The 12685-nt window shown below is 38.0% G+C and overlaps 1 protein-coding gene across 1 annotated transcript in view; it reads left to right on the forward strand.

Moving 5' to 3' along the window:
* The window catches only part of WNT2 (Wnt family member 2), a 51786-nt gene that overhangs the window by 6462 nt on the left and 32639 nt on the right, over positions 1-12685 (forward strand). The window contains exon 3 of the mRNA XM_056118559.1: positions 2574-2851. Coding sequence (XP_055974534.1) covers positions 2574-2851 — 278 coding nt within the window. The remainder of the gene's footprint in view (positions 1-2573; positions 2852-12685) is intronic.

Here is a 12685-nt window from a genome sequence, read left to right on the forward strand (position 1 = left end):
ATGCTGGGAATTGAATCCGGGTCGGCTGCATGCAAGGCCAAAATGCCTACCTGTTGTACTGTCACTTCAGCCCCTGATGGATATTTCTTGACTTATCTCAATCTCCAAATTAGAAGCTTTCATAGTAACACATCAGGAAGTTATAATCATTACTATTTAAATGAGAATTGTGTTTCATTAGGTGATGACTTTAAAAGAATTAAGGTTTTTTAAGAAGAGTCCCAAGATCAAAATTTGTTTCATTACGATGCCAGCTCTTAAAATGTGCTACTATTTCACACATAGCATTTCAGTGATTCATCTAAGTCATTTAACTGAAAACATCTTAAGGCCATATCTGCATGATACCAAAACATCTGGAGAGAAAAGAATCAGTTAATGAGATAAGTTTTCTACTTACATAAATGTCTAGTTGTGTATTAATGTGATTTAATATGTGATAGATCCTTAAAAGGTCATATTTTTGATTTGTAAATAACATCTGAAACATCTCAGGTTTTAAGAACTATTTTTTCTTTCAGCTAACAAGTCAACATAATTGTTTGCAAGTTATTCCAGGATGGATTTTGTGACTAGACAGTGTCTTCCTCTGCTGCTTCCAGAGCGTTGTCTGGTCTCTGATATCCTTTTATTCACATTTTTCAGGCCTTCCCTATAGAAGATTACCTCATAAAATTTTTTTTCAGTAAAAATTAACCTCGTATTACAAACATTGAATATTTGAGTCTTTTCCCTCTATGCTGTATCTCTAATCATGACACTTTCCTTCAAATCCACAGCCAAGCTTGAGTGAATCAGTGGGATGACTTTGGACGGGTCTAAGTCCCCGAATTTCCTAAACTCTAAAACAGGTATCATAAAAGTTTATTTACCCGAAAGCTGCTACTGGAGATTATGCCACATTAGCATCTATTAGCCATTTTCTTTCATAAAACACTTCTACTGAGAAAGTTTGTGATCTCTTTAGTCTGGAACTCTTTAAAAAATAGTTCTCATGACCATCACATCTCTCTCTCGAGAATGCTACATGTTACCTGCTACCTGTGGCAAATATTCATATAATTGATTTCATCTCCCTAAAAGGTATGATTGATTCCTTTTTTGATGGTAGAGGTTCAGGGGAAGATATTTTTGAAGGCTGAGGTAAGTGCCATTTAATATGGTGTAGATATGTTTCCCTGATTTTTTAATAATGAGGCCAGCAGAGCAAATATTGCAAGCCATGTATAATAAATTTTTGCACTGAATGACAAACGGAAACAAGCAGAGCTCTGATGCGAAAAGGTGGTTTATTCTCCCAGCTGCGTGGTTCAAAAAGTCACACTTGTCTTGACATATTGATTGGCCAAATGACTCTCTACTTTTTGCTTTGCATTGGCATTAGGCTGTTCAACTTCTATTTTGATTGTTAATATATTTGCTGCAACAACCATTAATAATAAGGCATGCTAATAACAATGAAATATGGCTCCGCTTGAAAAATGAGGTGCGCATGTACCCTAAAGAGCCTTATATCTGTCACTATACCACAACACCGTGTTATGAGTTACTACAGATTATTAAAATAATTTAATGTAGTTATTGCACTGAAATATGTGCCTTTCAGCCTATAAGTGAAAGTAGCCTGGGCACTAATAAAGAACAATTCTAATAAAGCGCCCCCCCAAGGGTCTTGCCCAAGTCTAATTATAGGCGGTAAATTTGTTTCTTTCCAGAAAAACCAAAGAAAAAGTTTTCACTGTCCTTTTACCCAATATCAGTGATTAGTGCAGGTGTTCCAGAAAAACGTAAATTCACCTTAATAGTTAGACATACTGTATAACTTGAGGTTATTGCATTTTGCCTTCAACAATATCTCAATTACTTGTGAAAGTTGATGCCAAGCCAACACTTTTCCAGTGTTAATGCGCAGGCTGGTTACTTCCTGAATTCTCTTCACACCTCACTCCCTAGATTTCTGTGAATTCAGTATTTCATTCTCAACCATGTAAAGGCATATAAATGTTCATACTAATGCCTGGAGGCTTGGATACCCTTTTTCACTCAAAAAAAAGTTGAATTTCAAAACATATTATGGAATGATATGATGGCAGAATCCAGATTGTATGTCACAGATGAAGAAGCTAAGGTGTAGAAATACTACACTTGTCTCTACTCAGGAATATATGATTCTAGGTCAAAGCAAGTAAGTGTGTGTGTGAGACTATCATGAATCCTGGACCGAATCTGGGCAAGATTGTTATTTAAGGATAATTGTCATTATCTAAACTGACATAGGTTATAGGAGATGGGGCTGAGTTATACTAAAAAAAGTGCCTTTCAAAAATATCAGTTCCATGATGGAAATGGGGGCTCAGCAATAGACCACTTGCCTTGCATGTGTGAGTTTCTGGGTTTGGTTCCTGGCATGGTCCTGTAAGCACCACTAGATGAAGCTAGTCTTTGGACAAACAAAGACTTCATCTAGTGGTAAAGCATGTCTCAGGCAGAGCAACTATTAAACAGCCAGTGCGTGAAAGTTACTCAGCACTAGCAATTTCAAACCACTTTTAAGAAAAGCGTTTTTGTTTCAGGTAGTCGGGAATCTGCCTTTGTTTACGCCATCTCTTCAGCTGGAGTTGTATTTGCCATCACCAGGGCCTGTAGCCAAGGAGAATTAAAATCCTGTTCCTGTGATCCAAAGAAGAAGGGAACAGCCAAGGACAGCAAAGGCACTTTCGACTGGGGTGGCTGCAGTGATAACATTGACTATGGGATCAAGTTTGCCCGAGCGTTTGTGGATGCCAAGGAGAGGAAAGGAAAGGACGCCAGGGCCCTGATGAATCTCCACAACAACAGAGCCGGCAGGAAGGTATGGACTACAATGGGCTAGTTTTCTAGACTCTTGGCCTGATGAGTCACTTAAGCCAGCTTATCTAACACTTTGCTAAAGTTTATCACAACTTCCCACTGTCTCCCAACCCAAAGCTGTTTGTTCTAAGGAATACCACCCACTGGGTGGAAATTTCTCCAACTACACCCCACCTTCCTTCCCACAGCTGAGTGAAGTAATCCACCCATTGCTTTTGGCATTGTGCATGGTCAAGTGTTGTATGGTCCCTCTGGACCCCATCATGGAGAACAAAGTAGAATTTGTAGGTTCGGTTAATGTTCCATTCTTTGCAGTGGTGCAAAGAATGCTTGTCTCTAAGGGTATCAAGACTAAAATACTCACCTCTAAGACTTATCATGAAAGCAACAAGGCATGGCTTGCTGGCTAGTTCTAGACACAGGAAAGCCTGTTAGAAATAGACCCAGTTCTCATAAAGTCCCTCTTTTTGGTTTCTGGAACTGGATTTATTAAGTGGACCAAGGGAAAGCAGTGCCACAAAGGGTAGTCTGGCCCCTTATTCTCTAGTTTTGACAGGTCTCCTGATTGATGTGTATCTAGTCCATATGAATGTTCCATCCACTCTTTGTTAGATGAGGAAACAGACCCTCAGGGGTTCAAGGTCAGATGGAGAGTTGGTAGTAGAAAGGTCAGGACTAGCACCCACATTTCAATTTCTACCTCAGAAGGGCTGTGGCTCAGAAATAAGTCATTTCGATGCCCATGTTAAGATGATTCCCGAATCAAGTCTCTGCATGGTAGCGTGACCAGAATAACTCAAGACTTTAAATGCTTCACGGTGTCCTTTCAAGGAAAAGCATAAATTGATGGGGCTGATTAATATTTGTCAAAACCATTTCAGAATGATCCAATTGCAAATGAGAATAGATAATCATAATTGGGCTTTTATCAAGACAAAAATAAACTTGATATTGGTAAATATATAAAAGATGAGCATAAAATTTAAAGGTCCCCAGTGGGGGGCAAAGAGAGAGGGCTTTAATAGGAAAAAAAAGAAAAGAATGCAGATCTGTTTGGATGAATATCCTTTTACTAGGCTCATGAAGAGACCAAATCTTATTTAAATGAATTTGGAAGAACTCTTGCTTAGCACACAGAAAAAGATGAGTGTGACCTGAACTGTTTACAAATAGTAACTTTCTTGAACTTTAAAAATCAACATTCCTTATTTGCATGAATTTATGAACTTTTAATGACTACTGCCAAGAATATAGACTATGATTGTGCAATCCAGCAGCTATTGGTAATTACTGTTTGTGCAATGGTTTAAAAAAATTTACATTGACCTTTATTTTGACATTGATACCACATGTATAAGTTATAAAGTGTGGTGTCTTTGATAGGAGTCTGCTGCTTAATTATTCAGGCAGGATCTATAGTTAGCTCTCTCAGACTATAAAGAAAAAGGCATAATGTTATACACTGTATCCAAAAGAATGTGCTTATCAAAATAAATGCTAATTTTTCTTAATAGCTTATTAGGTATTGCATGTTTTAACTCCGCAAGACAATAGATCTTAGCTCTTAAATTGTAGGACTTGAATAAACATGACTTTTAATGTAAATCACATGATTCCTCACTGTGTAGAGGTGAACTGCTGTCAGGCCTCAGATATTCCCCTGCCTACTCTGCAAAACTTAGGAGGCTACTTTTGATTGGAATAAAAGCGCACACACTGAGTTTTTAAAATGTGGCTTTAATTAATGGTGGGTGGGCAGAGTTTTTCAAGGAGATGCATGATGTCACTGAATATGAACTTTAATGAGAGTAAATGTATTGAGATAAACATGCGTCTTTAATTCTCTTCTTGCTGTCATTAGACCCCAGTCTCTACTCCCCCTTCTAGCAGCCGAAGGTCTGTGGAATCAAAATGAGAACAGGCTGGGCTTGTGTTTGAAGGCAGGCTTCCTGAGCTCAGCTCCAGTCAGCCTGATTTTCAAGATCTACAGCCTCCCCAAACTGACAAGCAGCACTACTCCTTTATTTTCTTCTTTGTACTTTTCAGTATTTTAAAAACTCTCCAGTGTAGACATATTCTGCATTTTTTAAAAAAAATTGGGTGAATTCATACATTTTATACCAAAATTTGTTTATTTCAAGATTGTTGGTTTTCATCGTTGCAACAAGTGCTTGCAATTGTATCATTCAAAAAGGGCCTTAATTCTATACTAGTATTTGAACCGTTGAACTTATTTGTTATAGCAGTTGGTTAGAGCACCCTCATGTGTCTTTGTACTGTAACATCATTTTGGATGCGGTGCTACTTTCAGTTACAGCTTCCACAGAATTGGTAGTGTTTCTTACCTTCATGTTTACCTGAAACTCATCCTTGATTGATCTGATTTTCCTTTTCCAGTTAGGACCTTTTGTAAGTCCTAGAATAATAATTCTACCTTCTTCAAAGCAACTATTTTATCATGATGGATATCCCAGGGCTTCTTGAAGCAGTTCTAGGCCTAAAGAAGTAATACTATGAAAACTTCTAAATTACACTACAAAAAAAAGGATACTTGATTGATGTCCACCATTTGTTCCCTTTCATGAGCTTGAAAATGATTCTTAAATTATCCATTCTTTCCTTTTATATGAAATCACTACAACTTTGATTTTTTTTTAAAAAAAGAATCTGTATCAAAATAATCTATCTCATTAAATATTTCTCTCCAGTCATTGGAAATTTCTATAGTAAAAATAAGAAGATGTTCACAAAAGTCCTTTTCCTACACATGTTCAAACCTAAGTGAAAATAGAAGGTGGGATTTTGAATCAGGCTCTCATTTGTTTTATTCTGTTTTAATCTTTCATTATTTGTTCCTTTGATCACTGAGTCTTGGTTGTTGTCATATGTAAAGTGGCTTTGTATGGTGCTCTGGGAATTCAAGAGTAAGATACATAATACAGAGCCTGATGTGTAGTATGTGCTCAATAAAAATTGGACCCCCTTTCCTTACATGAAGAAAGGTTTTCTATAATTTAGCAGTAGCCCCAGACATAAATCTAGGTTTTTGAAGTGTTACCTTGAATTTATTTTAATTATTCACCCCCCTCTATAGACTTAACCTTCATTTAATTTTAGTGTACTAATGAAAACAGGCATATAGTATTTTCTAAAATAAAAATGTTGTCAAATTCTTTGTAATTTGATCTCCCAAAAATTATTTTAGCAATGAAAACCAGTTACCATTAGCCTTCCATTTCAGATGAGAATTTGGGCCTTAGAGGAATGAAGTAGCTAGCCCAGGGTAACATAGTCACATAGAGTGGAACTTGAGGATCAAACATAGTTGTGTTCAACCTATGTCCTTAGCTACCTTTCTATGTCTCTTGAGAACTGATAATAACAAACAGTATGTCTTCATTTTAAAAAGAATAGTGACTGCTCTTAGAAATTAGTTTTCTGACAGTTTTTTTTACCTCAGTGTATGCATTTTAGAAGTTTTCCAAAATGAATGTGTTTTTGTATCTTTAACAGGATAAAAATGGCTTTAAATACCAAAACATAATTGTTCATCATCATCAGTATGCCTGTCATAACACAGCCTTTTTTATAGATTTACATAATTTCAGTAAATGAATGGCATTGAAATTTTAAGAGCATCATTCCTTTGTATTTGTTGGACAAAAATAGGTTGAGTAGATAATTGAGGAATTGCTTTGAAAAAGCCACTCTTTGACTACTAAGTCAGCTAGCTGTAGGGTAGAAGGATAAGAATTCCCAGAGCATGAGGAATAGAATTCAAATCAGGGAAACAGAGAAATCAAATTTCAAGGCAGAATCTTTGTGAGGTAATTTGGCCAGAAGTCCAGTTAGCTGAGGAGGGAAAGGCTGTATCTAAAAAGAACCAGGAGTGAGGCAACGATGAAGTTTGTGCTTGATTATCAATGGGAAAACACTCTCTAGAACAAATGGGCTTCAAGACACAATTCTGGGACAGGAAGAACATCCTAAAATTGTAGGATGATGAGGAATCTGGAGTAGAGTTTATGACTATTTCTAGGAGCTGGGGCTGCAAGTGCGAGTCTTCACCAGGTCCGGAAGAGCCTTAAATGCTGAGCTGAGCTGGTAGGATGTCACTGTGAAGCAATGATGTCACTGTGAAGTAATGAGTAGTCTGAATCAGGAACAAAAAATTAAAAATGCGAGCTCAGTCTTTCTCATTTTAAAATTAAATTTTTTATTATTTTTTTGTTAAAATAACAGTTTACAGCACTGTTAATATTTATTGGTCTTCATATAGTCACTGTACCTCATCACCACCAGGTAAAGGTAAAGGTAAAGGCCCTCCCGTTAATCGTCGATTTGCTCGAGCGGGCCCAGTAACGTCTCCATTGGAGACTTTGTTGTTACTGTGTCTGGCATATCGAATACTCTCGGTAGCTTGCCGGGCTCTCCGAGAGGGGCGGAGGAATCGAACTCGGGTCGGCCATGTTGGCCGCGTGTAAGGCGAACGCCCTACCCGCTGTGCTATCGCTCCAGCCCTGCTATCGCTCCAGCCCCATCACCACCAGAGTGCCCATAAATACCCTCAACTCCAGTTTGTTTTGAAGGATTGGAGGGGATCACACTCGGTGGTGCTCAGGGACTGATCCTGGCCCTGTGATCAGGAGTGATCCTTGACTGTGCTCTGGGAACCATATTTGGTGCTGGGAATTCAAACCAGGGTTGCAGCTGCAGCAATGCATGTATGTCACTATTTCTCTGAGTCCAGTGGGGTCCATCTTGAAAGTATGGCTGATCCCATCGAACATCACATCCTCTTAAGACATTTAAGTTATTATTTTTCAAATACAAAGAAAGGGGGATGAAGTGATAGTACAGCAAGAAGTACTCTTGTCTTGCCTGCAGTAGACCCGGATTCAACCACCAGCACCGATATGGTCTTCTGTGCCTGCCAGGAGTGATCCCAGAATGCAGAGCCAGGAGTAAGTCTTGAGCACTGCTTGAGTGTGGCTCCAAAACCAAAAATGAACAAACAAAAATAAAACAGTACTAACAAAGTTGGGAAGCTTCTTCCCTGAATTTGTTTTAGAGAAGACCCCACCTACTAGTGCTTGTGGGGTGCTTCAGGTACTGTTCAGGACCCATACAATGCCCGAAGCATGCCCAGGTCTTCTGCAAGCAAAATTATGTGCTCCAGCACTTTGAGCCATTTCTACAGTTGATAATTTTATTTTTAGCATTAAATATAGGCATATTTAAGGATTTATATCCAAAGGGTATTAATTTATAAAGTTAGCATTTGGGGGTTGGAGAGATAATGCAGCTGGTAAGACATCTGAGTTCAGTCCCTCGCACTACATACTCTGGGCACTGCTAGGAGTGATCCAGGAGTAGGTCCTGAGCACCACTGAATTTGGCCCCCAATCATAAAGAACACTCTCTATATACAAGTTAGCATATGGAAACAGCATTACATTTACAATTTGGACGCGAGATGCTTATGGGCTATTCGACTCATCAGGAGTTTTGAACTATCAACATCATCTTGGTCAAGGCAGCCTAGACATTGTGACTCTGAAAATAGTACTGAGCACAGGGTACCTAACTTGTATCACCATAGAGAAGAAAACCTATCCATCTAAGCTTGAGGTTCATTGTCCACTTTTGCCAAGGAGTAAACTAAGGTCTGAGATGGTGACTGAAATATCGGGAAGTGGGAAGACAGATTGAAGCTACTAACTGAAATGACCTGTTTTCAAACTGAGCAGCCTGCAATTTACATGGGGAAAATTCACAGGGTGAGGGGATTCAGAGTATCTAGCTCCATGCTCTTCTCCAACCAGCAAGGTCAAAGTCAAGGTCAAGATCAAGACCATTCTGCGTATCACCTAGTGCAGCTAAGTGGATATTATCTACAGGAAACCTCCGAATCAATATAAATGCAAAAACTAATCCCAGCTTTGCAGGCAAGGAACTCTAAGACTTAATAAAGACTTCTAGACTCTTGTCATGTCACTCAAACAAAGGGTGAGAGCAAAAACTAAAAGACAAACTGTAGTGATGAAACGAAAATCACACTTTCAGAAACTAAGGAATAGCAATGGAAAGGAACAGTATAAAATGGAACTGAACTACAGAACCTAATTGCTTTGCCCTATTCATCTGAACCCTCCTCTAAATAAGGTGGAGCATCTTTATAAGTTGCACTTAGAAGATCTTTGTTTTCTGATTGGTCTCCTTAGTTCATAAAGTTAAATACACTTTTGAAAAATTAGAAGTCTGCCAGGTTCACCTCTGTCTTATTGGACCCAAAAATAGTATGTGTTTGATACTGTAGATCTTTCTTTAGCATATAAATCCAAAACTAAGCAGAATTAAAGTCCCAAAGCAGGGAATAACTCAACAAAATTGTTACAGTGCCATGTAAAGTTCTATTATTTATAGAAAATATTTGTCAGACTGCCCTCATTAGTCAATGAGAATTATTATATATATGGTCAGTCAACAGTAAGGTTCTTGAATTCTACACCTTATATTTTCTAACTAAGCCCACCCGCAGTCACTGATTTTAAAGAATGACAGTGTTCAAGAAATCACAGTGTCTTATGTAAGGTAATAGATGATTACATAAGCAAATAAACTGCAAAACTTGCTAATAAATATTCTTTATTTTCCTAGTTACAGAGCACACATGTTTGAAAATTTATAAGTTGGTTGATTTCAGCAACTCTTATCTTAAAGATGTAGAACTATCAAAAGGATTTGTTAATAAATGTGTTTGGCTTTAATCCAGCATCTGAAAAATTGAGTATGTTTTTAATATATTTTTGTCCCAGGAAAACTGATATAGGACCAGAAATGTTAGTTGTTTTATGGCATATACCCAACTAAAATGTGAAAGACTAACACTTCTTTAGATGCTCAGGTTTGACTGAATAATTTAAAGAATAGCATCTAATCACTAAAATTAAATTCTAAATAGTATTTTTAAGATAAATTCAGTTGTTTCAATGGCATTCATTTGACACAATATACAATAGAACTTTTTCTAATAGGAAACGAATCAATATGGCTCCATACAGGGATCAGAGACTTAGCAAAGTGCTGGTACCTACAAGAAAAAATTCTCATGTTTGTTCTGTAAAGAAGTTTTTGCAAAGACATCTTGAGTGTTCTTGAGCTTTGCCTTTAGAAAAAACTGACTTTACAAAGGCATTTTCCTTTAGAGAAGTTTGTTACTTTAACTTGTGAAATAATTTCTTGTATGCTGCAATAAGTGGAAACACTTTTATAGAACTCACGGAACCAGAGAACATGAATTCCACACCTCACTCACCCCCGGGTGGCAACCTCCATATGGTAAATACTGACAGAATAATTTCAGGTGTAGACTCACAGTGTTCCCTGACTGGGTACATTGTCTGTGAGGTGGTACACAGTTCTCAGCTTGTAGGGATTTCAATATCCACATCTGAAAATAGGGGTGAAATAGCATATACCTAATATATTTATGAACAATTAATATTAAGTGCTCAGTCTGGTTTGGTCTCTAATCAGATTCCAGTGTTAACTTCATTATTATACTCATGACAGTATTTTGGGGTGAGTAAATATGAATTGTTCTAGTCTGCACAGTGCATGCATTTCCTCCCGTCATAGACTTTAAAAAATATTAAGAACTGTCTCTATGGTATAAAACTTCTTATATTTTGAAACCACTTAAATTCTAATAGTAGAAAATACCCTCTGTGTACTGAAGGCTTAAAATATTCAGAATCAAAGAGATAATGCACCAACATCTTCCCAGTATGTTTTTAGCACTAAAGAAATTACAAGAAATTAGAAGGGTTATTATTGATAATTGCTATATGTGAAGCAAAAAATAATTTTTGAAACTAAAAGCCTAAGTGCCATCCTTGAAATCATCAAGTTTGTCTTTTTTCAAAGTAATCATGTTAAATGAGCAAGTATTTCTTGAAGGATGCACAGAAGAAAAAGTTTGATGGACTTAAGTAGATGGGAAAGGAAAAGAGGTAGATAAGTATTGTGCTAGCTAATTCTGCATTAGAAAGACCATGAGAGATGGGAGAATGTGAAAAGATAGGCATAAAAAGATTAAGACTGGATCTTGATAACAGTCTGCATGAAGAACCAGGGAAATAAAACAAGGATTATTTTTAAAAGCCCTCAAGAGAAGATAGAAAACGTCATCTTTGTTGTGTATGGGCCTTGGGCTATGCTTCTGGAAGAAGCATCATCACACACTGAAGAGACAATAAGACTCCATAACTGATTCTTTCTTGTGTTCTTCTTTTGTTATAAAAATAACATTGGCACAAACCAAAATAACAAGAGGAGCAGAGCAGAATTCTGTGTCATAAAGGAAACTGTTTCTTCCCACCAGTCTTTATGTTCTTGCACAACATTTCAAAGCGCAAGACTGGAGGCTGTGGACAAGACCAACTTCACCTCTTCCTTCCTAAACCTCAGTTACACTCAGGGAGTCTGGAATGTACTAGACAATATGCCTTGCTGCCTGTATAAGATGTTGCATTCTACTTTTGGCACTGAAAAAAAAAGCAAAGAGTAAAATAAAGTATAGTCATGGAATAAAAGATGCTTTCAGTCCATAGTAAGGAGAAAAGTTATAAGCAAGTAAAATTGTTAAGGATAAAGAATGGAAAAATGTTGTAGAGTAAAAGCAGTAGATTGAGAACAAAATTTATGGGGCAATAGGAAAAGAGGGAACTAAGGATGACCTGAGTAAATTTCATATGCAGATAAAAACTGGGGACAAACATTGACTTCAAGGTTAGGATTGAAGAAAATCCAGAGATGGGAATGAGTCTGTCCGCTGCTCCACTTGTGAGTAGAATGCTTACATATCTGGTGTAAGCAATCAGGATTTCTGGGAGCTGAGTGCTTTCTCTTACTGAGAAAACAAATCTCTGTCCTCCACATGTCCCATTAGCACAACCTGATTTTCTTTTTTTTTTTTTTTGCCTTTTTGGGTCACACCCAGCAATGCTCAGGCATCACTCCTGGCTCTGCACTCAGGAATTACTCCTGGCGGTGCTTGGGGGACCGTATGGGATGCAGGGGATCGAACCCGGGTCAGCCACATGTAAGGCAAATGCCCAACCCGCTGTGCTATCGCTCCGGCCCCATCTTTTTTTTTTTCAAATGTAGAAGTAATGCTATTTATTCAGCCATTGATTAGAAAACCAGATTTTCTAACTATTACTTTTCATGACTTTATTCTTAAGATGAAGCAACCAAGGATTATAATATTCATGATTTTCCTCCGCCCCTCTCGGAGAGCCCGGCAAGCTACCGAGAGTATTTGATATGCCAGACACAGTAACAACAAAGTCTCCAATGGAGACGTTACTGGGCCCGCTCGAGCAAATTTAACAATATGAAAGATTATAAAATAAAATTAGCCCTCCCCCCATGAAAATCTGGGGAGAAAGGACAAAGGAATAGGGCACATGCTTTGCCTGCACAGACTCCCAAGTTTGATCTCTAGTCCTCCCTGTCCCTCAAGCACTACTGGGTATGGCCATGATTACCCTTAGCATCACAGAGCTTAAATAGCATCATATCACTAAGCCTGAACAGTGAGCTCTCCAACCCATCCAGCCCACTTGGCAAAGTATCACCAGTAGTGCCTCTTGGGCTTCCTGAGCGTTGCTTAGTAAGCTCTCCTCTGTAGCACTATAGAACTGTAGCACTGTCCCCCCCCCCGTTGTTCATGGGTTTGCTTGAGCGGGCACCAGTAACATCTCCATTGTGATACTTGTTGTTACTTGTTTTAACATATCAAATACATCACAGGGAGCTTGCCAGGCTC

Source organism: Sorex fumeus, unplaced genomic scaffold, assembly GCF_029834395.1.
Source record: "Sorex fumeus unplaced genomic scaffold, SorFum_2.1 ptg000037l, whole genome shotgun sequence".
NCBI lineage: Eukaryota > Metazoa > Chordata > Mammalia > Eulipotyphla > Soricidae > Sorex > Sorex fumeus.